Raw genomic sequence first — 25,276 nt, 5'->3', positions numbered from 1 at the left:
CCTGGCTGTCAGATATCGCATCTATTGGCATTATTGAGGATTTGTTCCAGTCAGTCACTAGGCCAGAGTATACTCCAAAGTCCACTATGACTGACATCACTGTCCTCAGGGAGTCAGCAGTCTTTCCCAGAAGTATCATAGTGTCGTCGGCATATAGCATACGTTTTTCGCAAAGTCCCCCATATTTGAAACCACAGATAGAGGGATGAGACCTGATTAGGGCGGCCATGGGCTCAATAGCGACGGCAAAAAGTAATGGGTATAAGAGACAGCCCTGTCAAGTGCCCCTGTGGAGATGGAAAGGTAAGGAGATGTGGCCCGCTTCTCTAATAACTGCCTGTGTGGAGCCATACAGCAGCCAGACCCAGGACAAAAACGTGTCCCCAAAGCCGAACTTACCCATTACCGCCCAGCGGTATCGCCACTCTATGCTGTTGAAAGCCTTTTGGGCATCTAGTGACAGCAGTGCCCTGTCACCCACATTATCCGACTGAGCTTGTAAGTTAAGAAAAAGTCTATGGAGATTTGTGGCAGTAGATTTTTGGGCATGAACCCAGACTGGTCCAAATGGATGATGGAGGATATGACCTTGTTGCGCCTTAGGATCCAGGGCCTTGGCTAGGATTTTGATATCACTCTGCAAAAGAGATATTGGTCTATATGAACCCGGATCAAGCAAGTCCTTACCTGATTTCATTGTAAGTACAATATTGGCCCTAGTCATACATACAGGCAGACACTGTCAGTCCCTGGCTGAATTAAGCACTTTAAGTAGATGTGGTAGAATGGGTCCCCCATATTGCTTATAAATTTCCATTGGGAGGCCATCATTCCCCGGGGCCTTAGAATTACGGGAGAGGCTAATCGCCTCCTGTAATACCTCTATTTTTATTGGAGCGTCCAGAAGTGCTCTTTGGGTTGCGGAGAGACAGGGTAGCTCTATTGCTTGTAAGTAGGTCTGCAGTTCCGTCTCTGAGTAGCCCGCCCGCAAGAGACTGGTAGAGATCAGAATAATACTCCACCAGCTCCTGCATAATTTGGGTAGAAGTGTTCACCATCCTCCCCTGTTTGGTGCGCAAAGCACCTATAGATGGGGAGGTCTGGAAAGACTTCACAATTTTTGCTAGTAGGTGGCCTGTCCCCCCTCCTCGTAAAAAGCTAGTCTATTAAAAAAGCGTTTTTCTGTCGGCCTCTTAGCTGGTAATGCGATCAGCTGCTTCTTGTGCGGCCAACCAGGCCTCCCTATTGGAGTCTGTGGGGCTATCAATAAACTGTGCCTCTAGCCTGCTCACCAACTGCTCAGCCTGCTCCTGTTGTGCACTCGTTTTAGCTTTACGACCTGTGACTTTAGTGATAAGGATACCTCTCAAGAATGCTTTAATGGCATCCCAAGCTGTGTTCAGATTAGGGTGGTATGCATGATGTAGCCAAAACTCTGAAATTGCATCCGCTATGCTATCATGGGAGGGATATAGGTTTAACCAAAAGGCATTGAGTTTCCAAGGAGCCCTCGGCAAGGTTGAGTCAGGTTTAGCGTTCAGACAGACCAAGAAGGGAGAGTGATCAGAGATACCCCTGACTAGATATTGAATGTTGTTTAGTAAGTGGGACATTTTGGGTGTGCATAAGTAGAGATCAATCCTAGAGAGGGAGAGATGTGTCTTGGAGATGCAGGAAGATTGTTTCTGCTGTGAATTGCGACCTCGCCAGGGGTCTGTCCATCCCACTACTCCGTGAATTTTGGCAGTGCTGTTCGGGCAATTTTGCTGTCAGTCACCGGAGGGGGATGTTTATCCAGGACAGGGTCCATATAGCAATTAAAGTCTCCCACATCAATCAGGGGTAGGTCGGGGTTGCCTAGCTGGAATGCCAAAAGGGTCCTCAATGCCTCTGAGGAGGTGGGACCTTATAAAGCAGCAAAAATGCATTTCAGTTGGTGAATTTTACATAACAAGATCACATACTCAGTATCAATCAGTTTGTCATATACGTGGAAATACACTGATCGGTGTACCAGGACACTCGCCCCCCTGAAATATGAGGTGTGCGTGGAATGGTACGCACATCCCACCCATGAAAATTTAACACAAGATACCGTCTCTGGGACTAAGTGAGTTTCCTGAAGGGCATAAATAGCCGGTGAGTATTTCCTGAGGACAGTGGTCACCATGGTAAGCTTGAGCCGGTCCTGGAGACCCCTAATGTTCCAAGATAGTATAGGGCAGTGATGGCGAACCTTGGCACCCCAGATGTTTTGGAACTACATTTGCCATGATGCTCATGCACTCTGCAGTGTAGTTGAGCATCATGGGAAATGTAGTTCCAAAACATCTGGGTTGCCAAGGTTCGCCATCACTAGTATAGGGACAGTGTTCATCTAGAAACAATAAAGTATCTGTAGTAAGGTAAAAAAGAACCCAGGCCTTACGTGCCCAGGGATAAGGTACATTCCTGCTCAGCCGAGCATAGTATACCTGAATGCACAGTAACATGTTGGACACAGTGCATTGGGTAGGTGTCAAGGCATAACCCTACGGTAAGCATGCAGTGGTGTGGAGTGAAATAAAGTTCTGGAATCATAGCAATGTCTTGGTTGAACTTTAAAGAAAGATAGTAAACAAAGAACAGTAGAGTCGCCATTTCTGTGTGACATAAGAAACATTCACTGGCCAGAGAATTCCAACCAAACTGGTTGGTCTGCAATGGACAAAGAAAACATAGGGTTGCAGCCCAACTGGTAAACCTCAAGAACCTAGTTCTTTCCTGTTAAACTTGTGGATTTTGTAAAACTCACATTGCTCGCACCACTGGGGAGAGAGAATATTTTCGTCTCCCAGCCAAACTGCCAGCTTCCTGAAGAGGAACAGGGAAAAGGTAGCTTTCACTGTGTCCCCCCCCCCCCACCTCCGGGGTCAGTGGAATGCGATTCCAGTCCTCCTCCGCTGCCGCCCTCCTGGTCTGGCGAATAACATTTTCGTTGGCATCAATCCATGCAGATGCATCTGCCGCCGATTCAAAGAAGTGTGCTTGTCCTCTAACCGTAATGTGAAGTCTTGCCGGGAACAGCATAGCATATGTAGCTTGGAGCTGTTGAAGTCTCTTTTTAACATCTGCAAATCTAGCTCTGCGGCGCTGCACTTCTGCAGAGTAGACAGGGTAAAATTAAATGCGTGCTCCATTAAACTGTATGTTGCGCCGTTCCCTTGCCTGGCGGAGCACAACTTCCTTGTCTTTGTAATTAAGGAGTCTGGCTAGGAGGGTACGTTGTATAAATATATTTAAGAAACATTTTACTGAATTAATTTTGCTGGGTATGAATTTCATTTTTCCTGTAACTCATCAATAGATTTATTTATGTCATTATCTGTGGCCTAGAATTTAGTGAAAACTTTAAACTAAAAGGAAGTCTTTCTCTGGGTACTGTACCTGGCTATTCAGCATGCAGCACATAGGGTCTACTAAGATGGATGGCAATAGAGATTTCTAATGTTGATCTACTCCAGTGCCATGTCGAGGACCATTGTGTGGATTCATTTCTTCAGCCTTTCAGCGATGTTCTGATCTTGTTTCTTCTGGCCTGCATTGGTGAAGTGGGTATAAAATGATGCATGTTTCTGGTTCTTGAAGGTCTGTTTAGGAGCATATAATAGTCTTGAATGATGGCCAGATAGCACATTTTTTCGAAAGTGTGTCTGTTGATGTAAGAGTTGTCCCCTCATGTACATTTATTTAAAGGTTTTTCATCAATATTATCGCTGTAATTTTATGTAAATTTACATATCTTATTCTTACTCTTTGTAAAGTGGTGTTCTGTGTATGGAAATGTTCTGTTGTCTTATGGTGTTCTGTTTTTTTTTTCCTTCAAGGTAGATGAACTTCGTCAAGCCATTGAAGAACTTTACTATTTCGAGTTTGTGCTGGATGACATACCGATCCGTGGCTTTGTAGGCTACATGGAGGAAAGTGGTTTCCTGCCACACACTCATAAAATTGGCTTGTGGTCTCACTTGGACTTCAACATTGAATATAATGAGGACCGTATCATATTTGCCAATGTTAGTGTTCGAGATGTGAAGCCTTTTAGCTTAGATGATGTCAGGGAGCCACTTAGCTTGACCCATACTTATAGTGTACGTTGGTTCCCAACCATTGTGACTTATGAAAGGCGTGGGGACCGTCTCAGGGACACCAGTTTCTTCCCAAAAAGTCTGGAGATTCATTGGCTCTCTATCATTAATTCCATGGTACTAGTCTTTTTGCTTTTGGGTTTTGTGGTTATCATTCTAATGCGTGTTCTCAAAAGTGATCTGGCAAGGTACAATCTAGATGAAGAAGGGACAGATGACATGGAACAAGGTGACAATGGATGGAAGATTATTCACACAGATGTTTTCCGCTTTCCCCCACATAGAAGTCTATTGTGTGCCATACTTGGAGTAGGTTCCCAATTCCTTGCACTTGGAACAGGTAATAGCTAAAGGCATTCAAAATGCATTTTTTTTTTTTTTTTTTTCTCATTCATTAACGTTTACCTCCTTTCCCATAGGTATCATTGTAATGGTTCTTCTAGGAATGTTTAATGTGCACAGACATGGTGCCATAAATTCTGCTGCCATATTACTTTACGCCCTCACTTGCTGTATCTCTGGCTACATGTCCAGTAATTTCTATCGACAGCTGGGTGGAGATCGTTGGGTTTGGAACATTGTACTCACTACCAGCCTTTTTTCAGGTAAAACACTTTCATATATATTTGTTTATGTACACTTGTATAGAGGTAACATTGTCCTACTAGCACTAACAGTGAGCTTGAAATAGAATTAAGCGATGTGCCATCCTCAAGGGAAACGAAGATGCTATTAATCCCAGCTAACCTGTCTCAACAGCTTTTCTAACTTGCCTGATTACTAGTCATATACAGTGCCTTGAAAAAGTATTCAGACCCCTTGACATTTTCCACATTTTGTCATGTTACAACCAACATTATAAATTTATTTAATTGGGATTTTATGTGATGGACCAACACAAAGTGGCACATAATTGTGAAGTGGAAGCAAAATGATAAATGGTTCTCAATTTTTTTTTTTTTACAAATAAATATCTGAAAAGTGTGGCGTGCATTTGTATTCAGCCCCCTTTACTCTGATACCCCTAACTAAAATCTAGTGGAACCAATTGCCTTCAGAAGTCACCTAATTAGTAAATGGAGTCCACCTGTGTGTAATTTAATCTCAGTATAAATACAGCTGTTCTGTAAAACCCTCAGAGGTTTGTTAGAGAACCTTAGTGAACAAACAGCATCATGAAGGCCAAAGAACACACCAGAAAGGTCAGGGATAAAGTTGTGGAGAAGTTTATAGCAGAGTTAGGTTATAAAAAAAAATTTCTCATGCTTTGAACATCTCACAGAGCATTGTTCAATCCATCATCTGAAAATAGAAAGAGTATGGCACAAATGAAAACCTACCAAGACTTGGCCATCCACCTAAACTGACAGGCCAGGCTTAGAGAGAAATAATCAGAGAAGCAGCCAAGAGGCCCATGGTAACTCTGGAAGAGCTGCAGAGATCCACAACTCAGGCGGGAGAATCTGTCCACAGGACAACTATTAGTCGTGCACTCCACAAATCTGGCCTTTATGGAAACATTACAGCAAACGTGGAAGAAAGTGCTCTGGTGAGATGAGACCAAAATTTAACTTTTTGGCCTAAAAGCAAAATGCTATGTGTGGCAGAAAACTAACACAGTACATTACCCTGAACACACCCTCCCCACCGTGAAACATGGCGGTGGCAGCATCATGTTGTGGGGATGCTTTTCTTCAGCAGGGAAGTTGGTCAGAGTTGATGGGAAGATGGATGGAGCCAAATACAGGGCAATCTTAGAAGAAAACCTGTTGGAGTCTGCAGAAGACTTGAGACTGGGGCGGAGGTTCACCTTCCAGCAGGACAACGACCCTAAACATACAGCCAGAGCTACAGTACCTGAATGTGTTTCCAGCGCAATCCCATCGTGCTGGTTCTCGGTGACAGGGTACTGTGCATGTCGCGCTGGCTCGCTCATCGGGAAAGGAAAAATGTGTTTTTTCCTTTCTCGATGAGCGCCAACCATGGCTGACAGGTGTTTGGTATGAATCATGAGGGGGTACACCACGCCAAATTTAAAATAAAAAACTGGCATGGGTTCCCCTCCAAGAGCATCCCAGGCCCTTAGGTCTGGTATGGATTTTAAGCGGAACCCCCCTACGCCGAAAAAACGGCGTGGGGGTCCCCCCAAGATCCATACCAGACCCTTATCCGAGCACACAGCCCGGCCGGTCAAGAAAGGGGGTGGGGACGAGCGAGCGCCCCCCCCTCCTGAACCGTACCAGGCCGCATGCCCTCAACATGGGGGGTGGGCACTTTGGGGCAGGGGGGGTGTCCTGCGGCCCCCCCACCCCAAAGCACCTTGTCCCCATGTTGATGAGGACAAGGGCCTCTTCCCGACAACCCTGGCCGTTGGTTGTTGGGGTCTGCTGGAGGAGGGCTTATCGGAATCCAGGAGCCCCCTTTAATAAGGGGGCCCCCATATCCCGGCCCCCCACCCTATGTGAATGAGTATGGGGTACATCGTACCCGTACCCATTCACCTGAGGGAAAAAAAGTGTCAAAAAAACACCCTACACAGGTTTTTAAAGTAATTTATTAGGCAGCTCCGGGGGTCTTCTTCCGACTTCTCCGCTCTCTCCGACCTCTTCTCCCGCTCTTCGGCCTCTTCTCCCGGCGTCCGGTCCTTCTCCCGCTCTCCGGTTCTGCTGCCGGGCTCCTCCGCTATCTTCTGCTCTTTTGCTAGCGGTGGCCCGGTCTTCTCCGTCGTCTTGCTCCCTCTTCTCTTCCGATGTTGACACGACGCTCTCTCCCGCTGTAATGCCGTGTGCGAGGTGCGCGACGACTTATATAGGCATGGGGCGTGGTTACCGGGTGACCCCGCGCCTTATGACATAAGTCCCATCATGCCCTGGGACTGTGACATCATAAGGGGCGGTGTCACCGGATGACATCACCCGGTAACCATGCCCCATGCCTATATAAGTTGTCTTGTACCTCGCACATGGCATTACAGCGGGAGAGAGCGTCGTGTCAACATCGGAAGAAGATAAGAGGGAACAAGACGACGGAGAAGACCAGGCCACAGCTAGCAAAAGAGTGGCAAAAGAGCAGAAGATAGCGTAGGAGCCCGGCAGAAGAACCGGACACCGGGAGAAGAGGCTGGAGAGAGCGGAGAAGTCGGAAGAAGACCCCCAGAGCTGCCTAATAAATTACTTTAAAAACCTGTCTAGTGTGTTTTTTGTCGGGAAGAGGCCCTTGTCCTCATCAACATGGGGACAAGGTGCTTTGGGGTGGGGGGGCCGCAGGGCGCCCCCCTTCCCCAAAGCACCCACCCCCCATGTTGAGGGCATGCAGCCTGGTAGGGTTCAGGGGGGGGGGCACTCGCTCGTCCTCACCCCCTTTCCTGACCGGCCGGGCTGCGTACTCGGATAAGGGTCTGGTATGGATTTTGGGGGGACCCCCACGCCGTTTTTTCGGCGTAGGGGGTTCCCCTTAAAATCCATACCAGACCTAAGGGCCTGGTATGCTCTTGGAGGTGAACCCATGCCGGTTTTTTATTTAAAATTTGGCGTGGCGTTCCACCTCATGATTCATACCGAACACCTGTCAGCAATGCTTGCCGCTCATTTCCGATAAGCGAGCCAGCTCGGCGCTGGCTCCTGCAACGGGGCTCGCAGGTGTCAAATCTCGCCGATAACAGCGGGGAGATTGACACAATATCGTGGTCACCTACTGTACAATGGAAACATTTAGATCAAGGCATATTTATGTGTTAGAATGGCCCAGTCAAGCCCCCCCTGAGGAGCCCCAACTGCAAGATGGTGCCTCCGGGATATGTCAGTCTCACTGACGCAAGACATTGAGCCCTCAATATGGCATGTCACTTTGGCCCCCTTTACAGGGGTCCTACGTGGCTGCCGCGGAGTGTTCAGCTGACTGCTTACTGCCGCCTCTGTAGGGGGGTGCACTCACACCCTGTTAAACAGCGGAATAACAGAATTCTGACAGGTTCTGTTTTGTTCTATCCTGCTCTGTCGAGTTTTGTTTTTTACCTGATGCAAACATGCTGGTTCTCTCAGCCCTCCGGAAGCCGCCAATGTGCTGCTGACTGCTGAGAGTATTCTCCCGTACCCGCTGGGAGGTGAGTGGGTTAGTGTTGTGATTTACATTTTTTTTATTGCGATTGATTGCCTCTCTCTCTATATCTATATCTATATCTATATCGATAGATAGATAGATTTATAGATTTATTTATTTGGTAGCCATATGGGACTAGCTCAATGTTATTTTGGTCTCTCGCTCGCCATGGGCCTCCTCGACAGTGGAGGGGAACCCAGGGCGACAGGGAGACCTATGATAAAAGGCAACCACATATCTTAGGATGTTTGTGTTCCTCTTTAGTGCCTTAAGCGGTGCACCAGGTCTTGTGCTTAAAGATTTACGGTTAATTTTACAATATAACGATGCCGAGCGGTTCCGTTGGATCACTGCTCCCCCCATGTGTTGGCTCTTGGTTGGGACATTAGTCCTGACCAACATCCAACCCCCTTATGGGCCTTTAGCCCCACAACCAGTTGCACTCACACTTTTTCATTACTATATGCTACAATGTTTTACTGGCCATTGTATGTACTACAGTATGCCCTTCTACCTTGTTCTTTTCTTTGTTTCACTCCCTCTCTACCTCCCTTTTCCCTTTAGTTTTATGGCTAACTTCCCATGTACCATGACACTTAATTGGCTATCCCTGAATGTGCAGGGAATGAACTCCCCCCAAAAAAGGGTTAAAGTGTTTAAATATCTTAAGCAACAGAAAGTCAACATAGCATGTCTACAGGAGACCGATTCTCATCTTCTTCCTGTCCCAAATACTTCGATGCCCTGTACCCTCAAGTTTTTCTGGCTAATGGCCCAACTAAACAGAGGGGTGTTTTGACTGCCATACACAAGTCAGTCCCCTTCAGTTGCAGTAGAGAGATTGCTGACCCAAATGGTAGGTACCTTTTACTACAAGGCACTGTTCAGGACACGGAGGTCACCATCCTAACTTATTATGCTCCAAATAATAATCTGGGAACTTTCCTCTCCCATATCTGCTCCCTGTTGCAGTCCCACCATAGAGGCACTCTCCTCTTAGCGGGAGACTCTAATGTTACGCTGAACCCTGCGAGTACCCCTTGGAACACAAAGCTCCATCACCCGATGCAAAAAAGTTTACGCATTCTTTACAAAGTCATGACCTGGTAGATATCTGGATTGAGTTACACCCCATTGGCAGGGACTATACCCATTACTCCCATCCTCATCATTCCCATTCCAGAATTGACCATATGTTCGTTCTGAGGAAACATCTCCCTCTGGTTGTGTCTGCTTCCATTTTAGCTGCTTCTTGGACAGACCATGACCCTGTTTTGGTCATATGCCACTCACTACTCAGCAAACCGCAATATTCCCCTTGGACTATGAATGACTCACTTTTATCTTTTAAGGAAGTCCTCACCGATATTAGTCAAGCCTCAGTGGAATATTTCAGGCTTAACGCTGGGTCGGTTTCCTCCGAGGTGACGCTCTTGGAAGCATACAAAGCAGTACTCAGGGGGCATATAATGCAACTGGCAGCAAAACGCAAGCGAGAACGAATAGCAATGCGGCACTCTTTGGAAGCGCGCCTAGACTTCCTATCCACAATTTCTAAACAGTCCCCTACTCTGGCTACTCGTAAACTATTAGATGGAGCGCGTATAGAACTGGACCTATGCCTCACTGAAGAGGCAGAACGTACATTACGCTGGGCCCGCCAGAAATGGTATGCCAAAGCCAACAGACCTAACTCAATGTTGGCCAATAGGCTGCACACCTTTACCCCAAAACACAATCCTATTTCTCTTCGCACTAGACATAATGTCCTCACAGGTAACCCATTGAAAGTATTGGATAAATTTAGGCACCGCCTCACCACCCTCTACAACCCCCCCACTCAGCCTCCTACCCAAGACCTGACATCCTTCCTGACAGGACTGACATTGCCTAAACTGTCCGATACACACACTTCATTAATGGACAGAGACATTCAGTTAACGGAAGTATTACAGGGCATAAAAGAACTGAAAGTAGGCAAACGTCCAGGCCCAGATGGCTTCATGGCCCTTTACTATAGGAAGTTGGCAGACGTCTTAGCCCCCCATCTAACGACTATGTATAATGCTGTAAAAGATGGACATGCACTCACTCCTAACCTCTTAACCGCCAATATTGTTATGATTCCAAAACCCGACCGTGACCACTTGTCTTGGACCAATTTTAGGCCCATCTCGCTTATTAATGTAGACATTATAATACTGACCAAGATCCTGGCCAATCGTTTAAACTCCTTCTTACCACGCCTGGTCAAAAAGGGCCAGGTGGGATTCGTTCCGGGGCGACAAGCAGGAGACGATATTAGACGTATAATGCAACTTCAGCACATAGCCCATAGCCGGTCTATAGCAACTATGTTACTGTCTCTTGACATGAACAAGGCCTTTGACACTTTGTCCTGGCCTTGCCTGATGACGATACTCAGCCACTATGGCTTCGGGTCGTCGTTCTTGCAATGGGTAATGGCACTATATGACTCCCCCCAGGCTAAATTCAAATACTATGGTTTCAAATCAGTTCCCTTTACCATCAGGAGGGGAACTTGGCAAGGCTGCCCACTCTCCCCACTTCTATTTATTTTGGCCATGGAACCGTTGGCAGAGGCGATCCGATCCCACCCGGACATAACTGCTGTTGAGATAGCAGGCACACCTCATAAGATATCACTGTTCGCAGATGATATCCTTCTAACACTAACAAACCCTAGAATCACCCTACCTAACCTGTTCTCTTTACTAGACTCTCTTGCCTCCCTCTCTGGCTTGTCCGTTAACCCCACCAAATCGAAAGCCATGTCAATCAATCTTTGGCCCTCGGACTTGATAACCTTAAAAAACTTTACGTTCTAATGGCTGACCTCATTACCCTACTTGGGGATCCGGCTTACCCCTACCTAAGAGGGACTCTATAAGGCAAACTTTCCTTCTATACTTGAGAAGCTGACGGAGATGTTGTCCTCCTGTGCTCATCTCCCATTATCCTGGTTCAGCAGGATCGTGGCAATTCGTATGACATACCTCCCGAAATTACTTTACTTCTTTAGAGTTCTACCGGTCCCGATTCCGCAGCATGTCCTACGAATACATCAGCGTAAAATCCTGAAATTTGTGTGGGGTTCTACCCGTCCCAGGATCAATAAGCAAATACTATATGCCCGCAAAATCAATGGAGAACTTTCAGTCCCTAACCTACAAACCTACTACATAGCTGCAAACATAGCCCCGTTATCCCAACTCCATGCACAACACCAAATGCCGCTATGGGCCACTATAGACCTAGTGGACTCGCACCCAACACCCATATCCTTGTTGCCCTGGCTCCCCTCCACACATCGCCCTCTCGTGACGGGGCCATGTCTGGCCCATTCCCTTCACATATGGGACGCGGTCATGTATTCGGCTGGCCTGATTTCTCCTCATCTACCCTTACTTCAATTTCTCCAGTGCCCATTGTTCCCCCTAGGCTGCGAAAATCCCCAGCAGTTCTCCTGGTGGAAGGCTAACGGTTTCACAGACATCCACTCCTTTTTTACCCCCACTAGGATAATATCATTTGAGGCTCTACGCTCCTCTTATGATTTCCTGTTACGCGAACACTACAGCTACCTACAAATTCGCCATTTTCTCCAGGGGCTTATACAATTTCGACCAACCCCTTATACTTTGACCCCCTTTGAGCAAGACCCCAAACCTAAGGTTTAATATCACTGATCTATTCCTCTATTATTACCTCTAAAAAACCACCGACACGGTCCTATCACCTTCAATGGGAAAGGGAACTAGGAAAACCGCTAGACCTGGAGGACTGGCAGGTCATGACTTTTGCGATATCCAAATGCTCAAAGAACATCATCTTTTTAGAAAATGCCTATAAGGTACTGTACAGGTGGTACTACACACTGGCTAGACTGGCCCGTTTCATTCCAGCCTACTCCCCCCTGTGTTTACGAGGGTACTCCCAGAAGGGCACAATGACGCACATCTGGTGGACCTGTCCGAGGGTACGCAGGTTATGGATCAGAGTTTACTCCCTCCTCCGAAACATACTCCATGCTGACCTCAAAAAAGATCCATATGAAGCACTTCTCTGCAACCCAATTACAGAACTGTTTCTCCCTGAGCGCCAACTGCATCTCTTAACTGCAACCAAACTAATGATAGCTAGGGCATGGAAGACACAGGCATTAAGTTTTGAGGCAGTTAAGAATCACATGGACGATATAATGGTTAATGAAAAGCTGACTGCTGTCCTTTCGGACACTCATGATAAGTTCTTGAAGGTATGGAGACCATGGGTCGATATACTAAACCCACCAGATTTGATGCCACCCTTCTTCGGATTTAATGCACTCTTGCTCCCCACCGCGAGGACCCACCCTCCCCCCTTTTTTTCCTTTTCTCTCCTTACCTCCTGTTCTTTATTCCTCCCCTTCTTAGCTAATCTCAACCGCTAGTTCTTCTTTAACCTCCCTCTCAATACTTCTACTTCTAAGAATCCATCTGGCCACCGGGCATAGCCTTGGATGAGATAGTTACATGGATAGATACTCAGGACTGTTTACAGTTAGGCCCCCGTTGAGATAAACTCTTCAAGTATTTGTTCAAAATCGGACGCGGTCCTACGGGCATTCCTGTGTGTCCAACCACTTTCATGTTTCCAACGTACAACTGTTTTCAGCCTCTGTTATATTCTTACTGTTTTGCTTTTCTTCGATTTACTAGCAAACTTATTTTATTTATAAGATGCTACATTTTATGTTATGTTTATTCATGATGCACTCTCTTCATTATTAAACTGTGAAATTGCTATGATTATCAATAAAACCTTTCGTAAAAGAATGGCCCAGTCAAAGTCCAGACCTAAATCCAATTGAGAATCTGTGACTTGAAAATTGCTGTTCACAGACGCTCTCCACCCACTCTGATAGAGCTTAAGCTACTTTGCAAAGAAGAGTGGGCAAAAAATGTCACTCTCTAGATGTGCTAAGCTGGTAGAGACATACCCAAAAAGACTGTAATTGCAGCGAAAGGTGGTTCTACAAAGTATTGACTCAGGGGGGCTGAATACAAATGCTCGCCACACAAGTCGACTTAATCCCCGCTATTTGCGGCCGTTTACCATGTGTCATGATGTCGGTTCCTCTCTCCTCTCTCCTCTCTCCGTATCAATCGGTACAGAGGGGGAGGGATCGGATGGCAGCAGCGCTGTGGGCTGGATGTGTAGTGCCCACAGCGCTGCTCTGTGACATGTGCAGTCACATCCAGCCATCCATCCATCCCTCCATGCTCAGAAATACCCTGTGCAAAACTCAGCAATTCCCTGTGCAAAACTCAGCAATTCCCTGTGCAAAACTCAGCAATTCCCTGTGCAAAACTCTGCAATTCCCTGTGCAAAACTCTGCAATTCCCTGTGCAAAACTCTGCAATTCCCTGTGCAAAACTCTGCAATTCCCTGTGCAATACTCTGCAGTTCCCTGTGCAATACTCTGCAGTTCCCTGCAGTACCCTGCAGTACTCTGCAATAGCCTGCAATACTCTGTGCAATACCATGTGCAATACCCAGCAATACTCTGCAATACAACGCCATACCCTGCCATGCTCTGCCATGCTCGGCTGTACTCAGCCTCTGGCGACGTTCCCCCCCCCCCCCCCCCGCCCCCTCCGGTGCTTCTACAGACTCACAGCTATGATCGAAGCCAGGATCTTTTTTTTTTTATTATTATTTCAGGCTTCCCAGCCTAGAGGTGAGATGTGGGGTCTTATTGACCCCATATCTCACTGTAAAGAGGACTTGTCATGCCATATTTCTATTACAAGGGATGTTTACATTCCTTGTAATAGGACTAAAAGTGATCAAAAAATACATTTTTTGGAAAAAAGTGTCAAACTAAAATAAGCAAAGTAAAATGAACAATAAAAAAAATAAAAAATTTTTCTTTCCCCGTGTGCTCGCATGTAGAAGTGAACGCATACGTAAGTCCTGCCCACATATGAAAACGGTGTTCAAACCACACATGTGAGGTATCACTGCGATCGGTAGAGTGAGAGCAATAATTTTGGCCCTAGACCTCCTCTGTAACTCAAAACATGTAACTAGTAAAAATTTTTAAAGCGTCGCCTATGGGGATTTTTAAGTAGAGAATTTTGGCGCCATTCCACGAGCATGTGCAATTTTGAAGGGTGACATGTTGGGTATCTATTTACTCCGGCATAACTTCATCTTTCACATTATGCAAAAACATTGGGCTAACTTTACTGTTTTTTGTTTTGTTTTTAAAGCACAAAACAGTTTTTTTTCCAAAAAAAAAACGCGTTCGAAAAATTGCTGCGTAAATACCATGCGAGATAAAAAGTTGCAACGACCGCCATTGTATTCTCTAGAGTCTTTGCTAAAAAAACATATATAGTGTTTTGGGGTTCTATGTAATTTTCTAGCAAATAAATGATGATTTTTACATGTAGGAGAGAAATGTCAGAATTGGCCTGGGCACTCCAGAACGCCTGAAGGTGCTCCGTGCATGTTGGGCCTCTGTATGTGGCCACGCTGTGTAAAAGTCTCACATGTGGTATACTTGGAAGTAATAGCAGAATGTGTTTTGGGGTGTAATTTGTGGTATGCATATGCTGTGTGTGAGACTTAACCTGTTAATATGACAATTTTGTGAAAAAAAAAAAAAGAAAAAAATCTTGATTTTGCAAAGAATGGTGGGAAAAAATTACAACTTCAAAAAACTCCAAATGCATCTTTCTAAATACCTTGGAATGCCTTCTTTCCAAAAAGGGGTCATTTGGGGGGTATTTGTACTTTTCTGGCATGTTAGGGTCTCAAGAAATTAGATCAGTACTTCAGGTGTGATCAATTTTTTGATATTGGCACCATAGCTTTTGGACTCTCTAACTTTCACAAAGACCAAATAATATACACCAATTTGTACTTATTTTTACCAAAGATATCTAGCGGTATAAATTTTGGCTAAAATTTATTAAGAAAAATTACTAATTTGCTAAATTTTATAACCGAAACAAAGAAAAATTCATTTTTTTACCGAATTTTCAGTCTCTCTTCTTTTATAGCGCAAAAAAAAAAAAACCCAGTGGTGATTAAATACCACCAAAACAAAGCTCTATTTGTGTGAAAAAAAGGACAAAAATTTCATATGGGTACAGTGTTGCATGACTGAGTAATTGTCATTCAAAATGTGAGAGCACCAAAAGCTGAAAATTGGTCTGGTTATTAACCACTTCAGCCCCGGATTTACCCCCTTCCTGACCAGAGCACTTTTTGCGATTCGGCACTGCGTCACTTTAACTGACAATTGCGCAGTCATGTGACGTGGCTCCGAAACAAAATTTACGTCCTTTTTTCCCCACAAATCGAGCTTTCTTTTGGTGGTATTTGTTCATCTCTGCGATTTTTTTTTTTTTTTTTTTTTTTTTTTTTTTTTTTTTTTTTTTTTTTTTTGCGCTATAAACAAAATAAGAGCAACAATTTTGAAAAAAACGCATTATTTTTTACATTTTGCTATAATAAATATCCCCAAAAAATATATAAAAAAACATTTTTTCCTCAGTTTAGGCCGATACGTATTCTTTTACATATTTTTGGTTAAAAAAAATTGCAATAAGCGTTTATTAATTGGTTTGCGCAAAAGTTATAGCGTTTACAAAATAGGGGATAGTTTTATGGCATTTTTATTCATCTTTTTTTTTTTTTTACTAGTAATGGTGGCGATCAGCGATTTTTATTGTGACTGCAACATTATGACGGACATGGACATTTTTGACACATTTTTGGGACCATTGTCATTTATACAGCAATCGGTGCTATAAAAATGCACTGATTCCTGTGTAAATGGCACTGGCAGTGAAGGGGTTAACCACTAGGGGGCAGGGAGGGGTTAAGTCAGTACTAGGGATGTGTTCTAACTGTAGGGGAGATGGGCTGTGTGTGACACGTCACTGATCTCTGCTCCCGGTGACAGGGAGCAGAGATCAGTGACACTGTCACTAGGCAGAACGGGATATGCTGTTTACATTAGCATCTAACCGCTCGTCCTCTCCGTGAGGCTATTGCGGGTATCCCTGCGGCGATCGAGTCCGCGGGACCCGCGACCCGACTCACGGAGATCGTGGCAGGCGCGCACACAGCGGCAAGTTTAAAGTAACGTACGGGTACGTTACTTTGCACAGCCTTGCCATTCTGCCGACATAAATCTACAGGAGGCGGTCGGGAAGCGGTTAAGGGGGTTTAAGTGCCCAGTGGTCAAGTTGTTAAATCACTAGTAAAAAGACTTGATTTAAATCAACTCGATTTTAAATCATAATTTTTAAAGAGCAACTGTCATCTCTGTCCTGCAGCGGCTCCTCTTCTGACAGCCACATTCACTTTAAGGGGACAGCTGGTGTTGCGACAGCAGGTGAGTAGATGCCCACTAACTGGCACTGCCATGATGGATCTAATATGACAGGTGCTCTTTAAATGTAAGGACTTATTCTTGAATAAGAATAAGCTGTTTAGTAAAACAGCGTTAAAACAGCGATATCAGAACTGATTCAATCATACAGTTTGTAGTATAGATTTGCAAAAACATGGGTTAAAGAAATATTTCTGAACTTTGTTTTATCTCATGGTTACTGTGAAATTGTGTGAATGCATCAATGCAGTGCATGTTATCTCAGCTTGCAGAGCTTTGAATCATTGAATGAGTTTACCAAAAACGTAACTATTGCAGAATATACAGCCTTGTGCTACATAACTAAGCTCAATTTCATGCTGAATAAATAAAATTATTAATGTATCCTAGATAGACTTTTACTGCAAAAGCATTTTATTAACCCCCTTCCCGCCGACCTCAGCTTTAAAGGCTTATACCGGGATGATGCAGCCGGCTTTAAACCATGGAGGAGCGCCCCCCCCCCCCCCCCCCTCCCCTTGCGCCGCTTTTCCTGGGCCTCCCATCCCATCTGGAGACCCCGATGCTCGATCCGGCACTTCCGCCAGCTAGAGTGAGACTAGAAGGAAGCCGGAAACAGCTTCCCTCCAGTCGTCTTCGTGTAAACACGGAAGCGACGTCACTTCCGGTTTACTCGCCTGCCAATGGAGCCGTTTAAAGAAAAAATATTTACAGTATTCAGAATCACCGTTTTTTGGTGATCTGAGAACTTTGAAGTGCAAAGGAGGGATTTGGGGTCTTTTAGACCCCCGATATCTCCATAAAGAGTACCTGTCACCACCTATTACTGTCACAAGGGATGTTTACAATCCTTGTGACAGCAATAAAAGTGATCCATTTTTTTTCAAAAGTGACAATGTAAAAATAAATAAATAAAAAAATTAAGGAAAAAAAATGTTTAAAGCGCCCCGTCCCCACGAGCTCGCGCAGCAAAGAAAACTCACACGTAAGTCGCGCCCGCATATGTAAACTGTGTTCAAATCACACATGTGAGGTTTCGTCGCGATCATCTGAGCGAGAGCAATAATTCTAGCAAAATACCTCCTCTGTAGCTCTAACGTATAACGTATAAAATAAATTTGATAAACATGTTAAAAATCAGATTTTTAAATTATTACATTTTTATTGATTTTTTTCTTTTTTTTTTTTTTTTTTTTTTTTATGCACCCTGAAACCATTTATCCTTTTCCATTCACTTCACAATTATGTGCCACCTTTGTGTTGGTCAATCACATAAAATCCCAATAAAATACATTTACGTTTTTGGTTGCAACATGACAAAATGTGGAACATTTCAAGGGGTATGAATACTTTTTCAAGGCACTGTTTTCCTTTCCCAACACCAACTATTTTGGACACAGATATGTCAGGGTTGCTGATTGTCTTAACTATCATTTTATGTCTGTAGGTCATCCAATGTAAATGTATGATTGGCTCACCTGAACTGTACATGCCCCCCACCCCCTTATTTGGCTCTCCTCTAATCTCTGTTCTCTTCTTGAGAATCACCTCCCTTGGGGTTTTTTTTTTTGCTTATTCACTAATGTGTCCTTTTTTAAAGCCTCATCACTGTGCTGGCTGGTGCAGGACAAGTCTGATCTTTGGAGGAGAGCAGGCTGACTGGTAGAGAGAAGCAAGAAAATAACAAGCTTGCAGAGTGGGGAGAGGGAAGAAGGGAGCAAAGGGATCAGGATAAGGAATTGGAGTTAGGCCAGTACAGATGTCCACATGCAAAGTGACTATGAAGCATTAAATCATCCATAGAGACTTGTTTAAAATCACCCCCAAAATGATGGGTGATCCACAGATTCAAGACCTTCTTAAATTAAGAAAATGGTCTAGGGTGCATTCTGACATTTTAAAATTCAATAAAGCTTTTGACTGATTCCTAGGGATACTAAAGTCTCTAGGACAGTATAAACTAGTTGGTAGACCCTAGTGATGAAACCTTTTATACTAGGGCATTCCCACTAAAGTGGTAGCCACTCCGCATCCCAAAAAGCAACAGTCCCGGGCACCCTGGATAAATTTGCCCAGTCTGTGTGGTAGCATGTACCACCTAAACAAAAACTTATAATCTGAATTTAAGAATTTAGTGATCTGTGTGCAATTAAAGTGGTTGTAAAACCCATTCCTATACCCAGTGAAGTGAACAGCCTCAGATGATGCACAGGGATGAAACAAATCTCCCTACATAAGTTTTACATGTATATCTGCTGTCTTTCCCTTTTCTATGTTCTTTAGAAAGTACACATTGTGTTACAAATCTTTCTTCATCATTGAGCAGTGGGTGTGAAGTCCTGGGCATACCCTGTGTGAGAGCTGATTGGAGGAAAGGCACACCCCCTTCCACATAGGCAGAGAAAAAAAGAAACTTACAGAGCTGCAGTCTGAATAGACAAGCCCTCTGCTTATTTATCTCTAAGTTCCCTCCCTGACACAACATTCCAGCTGCTTTTATCTCATGTCAGAGAACTTGTCAGATGTTATCATGCTGATAACAGAGGAACTGAGCAGCAGAAAAACACAGCACTCAGAGCTTTGGAGAGGGATAAGTAAACACTACAGATATATGTGCCTAGGTCAGATTTTATGAAAAGCAAGAGGTAAGGACGTGGGAGTAGCTAACTAGGAGTTTTTAACCTGGGTTCTGATGGAACCCCAGATGGCCTACAGGTAAAACAATACAATCAATGATCATTTTACAGAGCTGCACAGATTTGTAATATCTACCTGCCCCCCTTAACTGTATACACTAAATTACCAAAAGTATTGAGACACCTGCCTTTACACGCACATGATTTTTAATGGCAGCCCAGTGATAGTCCGTAGGGTTCAATATTGAGTTGGCCCACCCTTTGCAGCTACAACAACTTCAACTCTTCTGGGAAGGCTGTCCACAAGGTTTAGGGGCGTGTCTATGGGAATGTTTTACCGTTCTTCCAGAAGCGCATTTGTGAGATCAGGCACTGATGGTGGATGAGGGGCCTGGTTCGCAGTGTCCAATCTGATTCATCCCAAAGGTGTTCTGTCAGGTTGAGGTCAGGGCTTTGTGCAGGCCAGTCAAGTTCCTTCACCCCAAAACTTGCTTATCTATGTCTTTATGGACCTTGCTTTGTGCGCGGATTTAAATCATTTCATGGAGGGAAGATTATGTGATGACCTTAAAGTGACTAACTCGACACCTAATTTACTATTATAAAAAATAAATGTGTGTGTGTGTATGTATATCTTTTCATGTGACACTGAAGAAATGACACTTTGCTACAATGTAAATTTGTGAGTGTAAAGCTTGTATAACAGTGTGTTTGCTGTCCCCTCAAAATAACTCAACACACAGCCATTAATGTCTAAACTGCTGGCAACAAAAGTGAGTACACCCCTAAGTGAAAATGTCACAGTACATGTTGGCATTCATGGTTCCCTCCCCGGTTTCATGTGACTCGTGAGTGTTACAAGGTCTCAGGTGTGAATGGGGAGCAGGTGTGTTAAATTTGGTGTTATCACTCTCTCTCCCTCTCATACTGGTCACTGGAAGTTCAACATGGCACCTCATGGCAAAAGAACCCACTGAGAACCTAAAAAAAAAATTATTGTTGCTCTACATAAAGATGGCCTAGGCTATAAGAATATTGCCAAGACCCTGAAACTCAGCTGCAGCACGTGGCCAAGACCATACAGCGGTTTAACAGGACAGGTTTCACTCAGAAAAGGCCTCGCCGTGGTCGACCAAAGAAGTTGGGTGCAGATGCTCAGTGTCATGTCCAGAGGTTGTCTTTGGGAAATAGACGTATGAGTGCTGCCAGCATTGCTGCAGAGGTTGAAGGGGTGGGGGGGACAGACTGTCAGTGCTCAGACTATACGCCGCACACTGCATCAAATTGGTCTGCATGGCTGTCGTCCCAGAAGGAATCTCCTTCTAAAGATGATGCACAAGAAAGCCTGCGAACAGTTTGCTGAAGACAAGCAGACTAAGGGCATGGATTACTGGAACCATGTCCTGTGGTCTGATGAGACCAAGATAAACTTATTTGGTTCAGATGATGTCAAGCGTGTGTGGCGGCAACCAGGTGAGGAGTACAAAGACGAGTGTGTCTTTCCTACAGTCAAGCATGGTGGTGGGAGTGTCATGGTCTGGGGCTGCATGAGTGCTGCCGCCACTGGGGATCTACAGTTCATTGAGGGAACCATGAATGCCAACATGTACTGTGACATAATGAGGCAGAGCGTGATCCCCTCCCGTCAGAGACTGGGCCGCAGGTCAGTATTCCACCATGATAACGACCCCAAACACACCTCCAAGATGACCACTGCCTTGCTAAAGAAGCTGAGGGTAAAGGTGATGGACTGGCCAAGCATGTCTCCAGACCTAAACCCTATTGAGCATCTGTGGGGCATCCTCAAATGGAAGGTGGAGGAGTGCAAGGTCTCTAAAATCTACCAGCTCTGTGATTTCATCATGGAGGACTGGAAGAGGACTCCAGTGGCAACCTGTGAAGCTCTGGTGAACTCCATGCCCAAGAGGGTTAAGGCAGTGCTGGAAAATAATGTTGGCCACACAAAATATTGAAACTTTGGGCCCAATTTGGACATTTTCTTTTAGGGGTGTACTCACTTTTGTTGTTGGCGGTTTAGACATTAATGGCTGTGTGTTGAGTTATTTTGAGGGTACAGCAAATTTACACTGTTATACAAGCTGTACACTCACTACTTTACATTGTAGCAAAGTGTAATTGTCACATGAAAAGATGCAATAAAATATTTACAAAAATGTGAGGGGTGTACTCACATTTCTGAGATAATATGTATGTATGTATATGTGTGTATGTATATATAATATGCGTGTGTGTGTATATTTTTTTAATATATATATATATATATATATATACACACACACACACACACACACACACACACACACACACACACACACACACACACACACACACACACACACACTAAGTATATATATATATATAGGGTTGCATCTGATGTGGCACTCCTTTTCTCCACCAGATATATATAAAAATATTGGAGATGAGTTATTTAGAGGGGACAGCAAATTTACACTGTTATACAAGCTGTACACTGTGTATGTATGTATAATTTTGTATTCTGAATAAGACCACAGACCCTTTTGGTTCAGTTTTATTTTTCTTGTGTCTATGGTATGTGATAAAAGGCCTCCAAGCTATTGTTTTATAACATTGGTTTTACAATTGCCAAAAAATAGATGCAATAAACTGAAAATCAAGAACATTTTAGTAATTCAAATATCCTACTAATATATAAATGTCTAAAATAACTGAATTGTAATAAATGTTTATCATGTAATTTTTTCTTGTGATATCCCATTTTAATACAGATTTTTACATTCCTATTGCAGCTCCATTTTTCCTGACTTGGAGTGTTGTGAATTCAGTTCACTGGGCCAATGGCTCAACACAAGCTCTTCCAGCAACCACAATCCTCTTGCTGCTTACTGTATGGCTCCTGGTTGGATTTCCTCTCACTGTAATTGGAGGTATCTTTGGTAAAAATAGTGCAGGAAACTTTGAGGCTCCGTGTCGAACCAAGAACATTGCTCGAGAAATCCCTCGCCAACCTTGGTATAAGTCAGCGCCAGTCCACATGGCTATTGGAGGCTTCCTACCTTTTAGGTATTTATGCTTAATTGTACCTTGCACTGCCTTAGTAACTTGAGAATAATAATTGGGCTTAAAGCGGTACGTCAAGGGGAAAAAAATTGCATGCAGTATTCTGGTCCCTCTCTGCAAGAGTTTGACAGCAGCGGAAGTCTATGGCTCCACTGCCCTCAATTTCTCCTTTTGAAATCAGGTGGGTTTTTTTTTTTACCTTTTTAATGCAGAGAATGCATTAATGTTAAAAATTCGTAAGACTTTAGTCCTGTTTTAAGGTTAAATTTAGGTAGCGCTTACAAATGCATGTTGATTCGTAAACAGTTGTGTTTTTCTATATTGTTTCTTTGGCATTAATTGTGTGTTTCTTTACAGTGCAATCTCTGTGGAGCTGTATTACATCTTTGCTACTGTCTGGGGCCGAGAGCAGTACACTTTGTATGGGATTCTTTTCATCGTCTTTGCCATTCTACTGAGCGTAGGCGCCTGTATTTCTGTGGCGTTGACATACTTCCAGCTGTCAGGTGAAGATTATCGGTGGTGGTGGCGATCAATTCTAAGCACAGGATCTACTGGAGCATTTATCTTTCTGTACTCCGTCTTTTACTACTGGCGTCGGTCTAACATGTCAGGGGTGGTTCAAAGTGTAGAATTCTTTGGGTACTCTTTCCTAACCGCATATGTTTTCTTTCTCATGCTTGGAACTGTCAGCTTCACAGCATCGCTTCGGTTTATCCGTTACATATATGTAAACCTCAAGATGGACTAAAATCATGAGCCAGGCGCATCACTTGTGCTATAAATGCTATATGTGGAATAATGGACCAACCACAGAGGAAGAGGCTGAAGATCCTGTACCTGCTGCTCCAAAGGCCACTCCGATACAGATTGATGCAAGTGGAGCATGGGGATATAAAATCGCAGAGATACCTACCTAAGAAGAGGAACATGCAGCAGTGAGACTGGAGATGCAAGTAAACAAAGCAATAAACTGTTACAGAAAATTCCATGAAACCTCAGTAATGGACAGCTGTCTCCCTGGTGATTGTTTAATTCCACTCATGCCCATCTCTTATACCGCTAAAATTGTCTTTTTGCAAAGGCTTCTTTGCTGTCTTTATTTGATCTTACATTGTTGCTGCAAATTAAGTTCTTAGTCTGGAAATGTCATTTTCGAACATAAGGGAAAGTTTTGGTTGCCTTTTAAAAATCATTGGAAGACTCCTCACTGTGGCTTGAACACTTGTTCTGGTCTGTTAGTTTTGTAAGATGGTCTTGTGGGCTTTCTCTGGCCTGTTTCTTTTCAGACAGTCTCCTGCACTCTACCGGACTTCTGTAAAAATATATATATTTATATCTTTGGTTTCCTTTTTACAAAATAAAAAAAAAAAAAAAAGTGTTTGAGAATAACTTTATTGATAAAAGCTTTTGCACACAGACATTAAGATGCCTGCTAGTGACAGATCCAGCATTATTTAGCCCAGTGGTATACTGTATATTGCAAAATATATTATGTGCGGTTATATCCATGTAGCCGCTGACACGCACGGAAATGTTAACATTATGAAAAATCCACCCATACGCATGAAAACCTTAGTGCCGGTGGTTAAGTGCATATAGCCGCACACAATGTATTCTTCGATATATGTCAGTGGACTAAATTACAGTGGGGCTGTGGCTACCAGGCACCCCAAAACGGGTAGATTTTACTCTGTATGACCGTATGTCCTAATATAGAGCTCTGCTAAATATTATTTACATCTATAATAACAAAGCCTAAAGCAAATGTTGCAGAAAATTACAACTTTCTCTTTGAATAGGGTTCCCATGCATCTAACAGTCATATACATTTTAAATTGGGCAGAACTAGAATCTCAGAAAAAAAAATTAAGAATAATATAGTTTTTCGGTTTTACAGACTTTAAGGCTGGTTTACTGAAGGAGCTGAAAATGTTCGCTCAATAATTATTCAGTTCAGTTATTCAATCATGTGAAAGCAAATTCCTGTTCACGCTGCATACCTAGTGATGTGCAAATGCAAAGGGTAACCTGGAGTTTGCTTTTTACATTAGTGGATAATTTAGAGTGAATATTCACACGCTTTATTGACTCTTTTGGTAGATCAGTCCATTTGTATGTCTCTTCTGCTATCAATTTTTGTGAAGTTTTACACTTGCCTGTGGTGCATGTGCAGTGCAGCATAACTCTGGTGCAAATCTGCAGGTGATGCATCATCACTGCACACAAAATGGCTGAAGAAAGAAAATTCCAGTTTTGGAAGTAATGATGGAGTGGTCAAGTTGAGTGTGGACCTCGCATTGCTGGAGGAGGGCAAGTTGGTCATAATGTGCAAGACTTTATTGGGAAAGAAAAATAGTGGCTGACAACCAAACTGAATTTTAACTTTGTTTTCAGCTCCTTCATAGATGTTGGGTTTATGTTCTCTGCAGACAGTTTTTGTGAAAACAGGGTCCCTGTTTACCAGCCAATTGTGTTTGTTTTTTGCCCACTATTCTTTTGCTTATCTTGCCATGCTTTTGTTTATGCAGTTATAACTGTGAAGACTGGTACTCTTAACAATATCAGTAAAATTGTCTAAATAGGTAATGATTTGTCCTTTTTCAAAGTCTGACAAGTCACCCATTTGACCATACAATACAGTGCCTTGAAAAAGTATTCACACCTTTTTGAGATTTTCCACTTTTTGTCATTTTACAACCAAAAACGTAAATTTATTTTATTGGGATTTTGTGATAGACCAACACAAAGTGGCATATAATTGTGAAGTGGAAGGAAATTGATAAATGGTTTTACATATATGTGAAAAGTGTGGCGTGCATTTTTATTCAGCCCCCCTGAGTCAATACTTTGTAGAACCACCTTTCGCTGCAATTACAGCTGCAAGTCTTTTTGGGGATGTCTCTACCAGCTTTGCACATCTAGAGAGTGACATTTTTCCC

General features: G+C 43.6%; 1 protein-coding gene across 3 annotated transcripts in view; it reads left to right on the top strand.

Moving 5' to 3' along the window:
* The window catches only part of TM9SF1 (transmembrane 9 superfamily member 1), a 39,163-nt gene extending 15,448 nt beyond the window's left edge, over window positions 1–23,715 (top strand). For all 3 annotated transcript variants that reach the window (XM_073632789.1, XM_073632791.1, XM_073632786.1), the window contains 4 exons: window positions 3,867–4,467; window positions 4,547–4,732; window positions 22,064–22,337; window positions 22,692–23,715. In XM_073632789.1, the coding sequence (XP_073488890.1) occupies window positions 3,867–4,467; window positions 4,547–4,732; window positions 22,064–22,337; window positions 22,692–23,085 (1,455 nt within the window). In that variant the 3' untranslated portion in view covers window positions 23,086–23,715. The remainder of the gene's footprint in view (window positions 1–3,866; window positions 4,468–4,546; window positions 4,733–22,063; window positions 22,338–22,691) is intronic.
* The last annotated feature ends 1,561 nt before the right edge of the window (window positions 23,716–25,276 follow it).

This window comes from Aquarana catesbeiana, linkage group LG01 (assembly GCF_042186555.1).
Source record: "Aquarana catesbeiana isolate 2022-GZ linkage group LG01, ASM4218655v1, whole genome shotgun sequence".
NCBI lineage: Eukaryota > Metazoa > Chordata > Amphibia > Anura > Ranidae > Aquarana > Aquarana catesbeiana.
The sequence above is the reverse complement of the archived record's forward strand: the minus strand, read 5'-3'. Positions and strand labels throughout refer to the sequence as shown.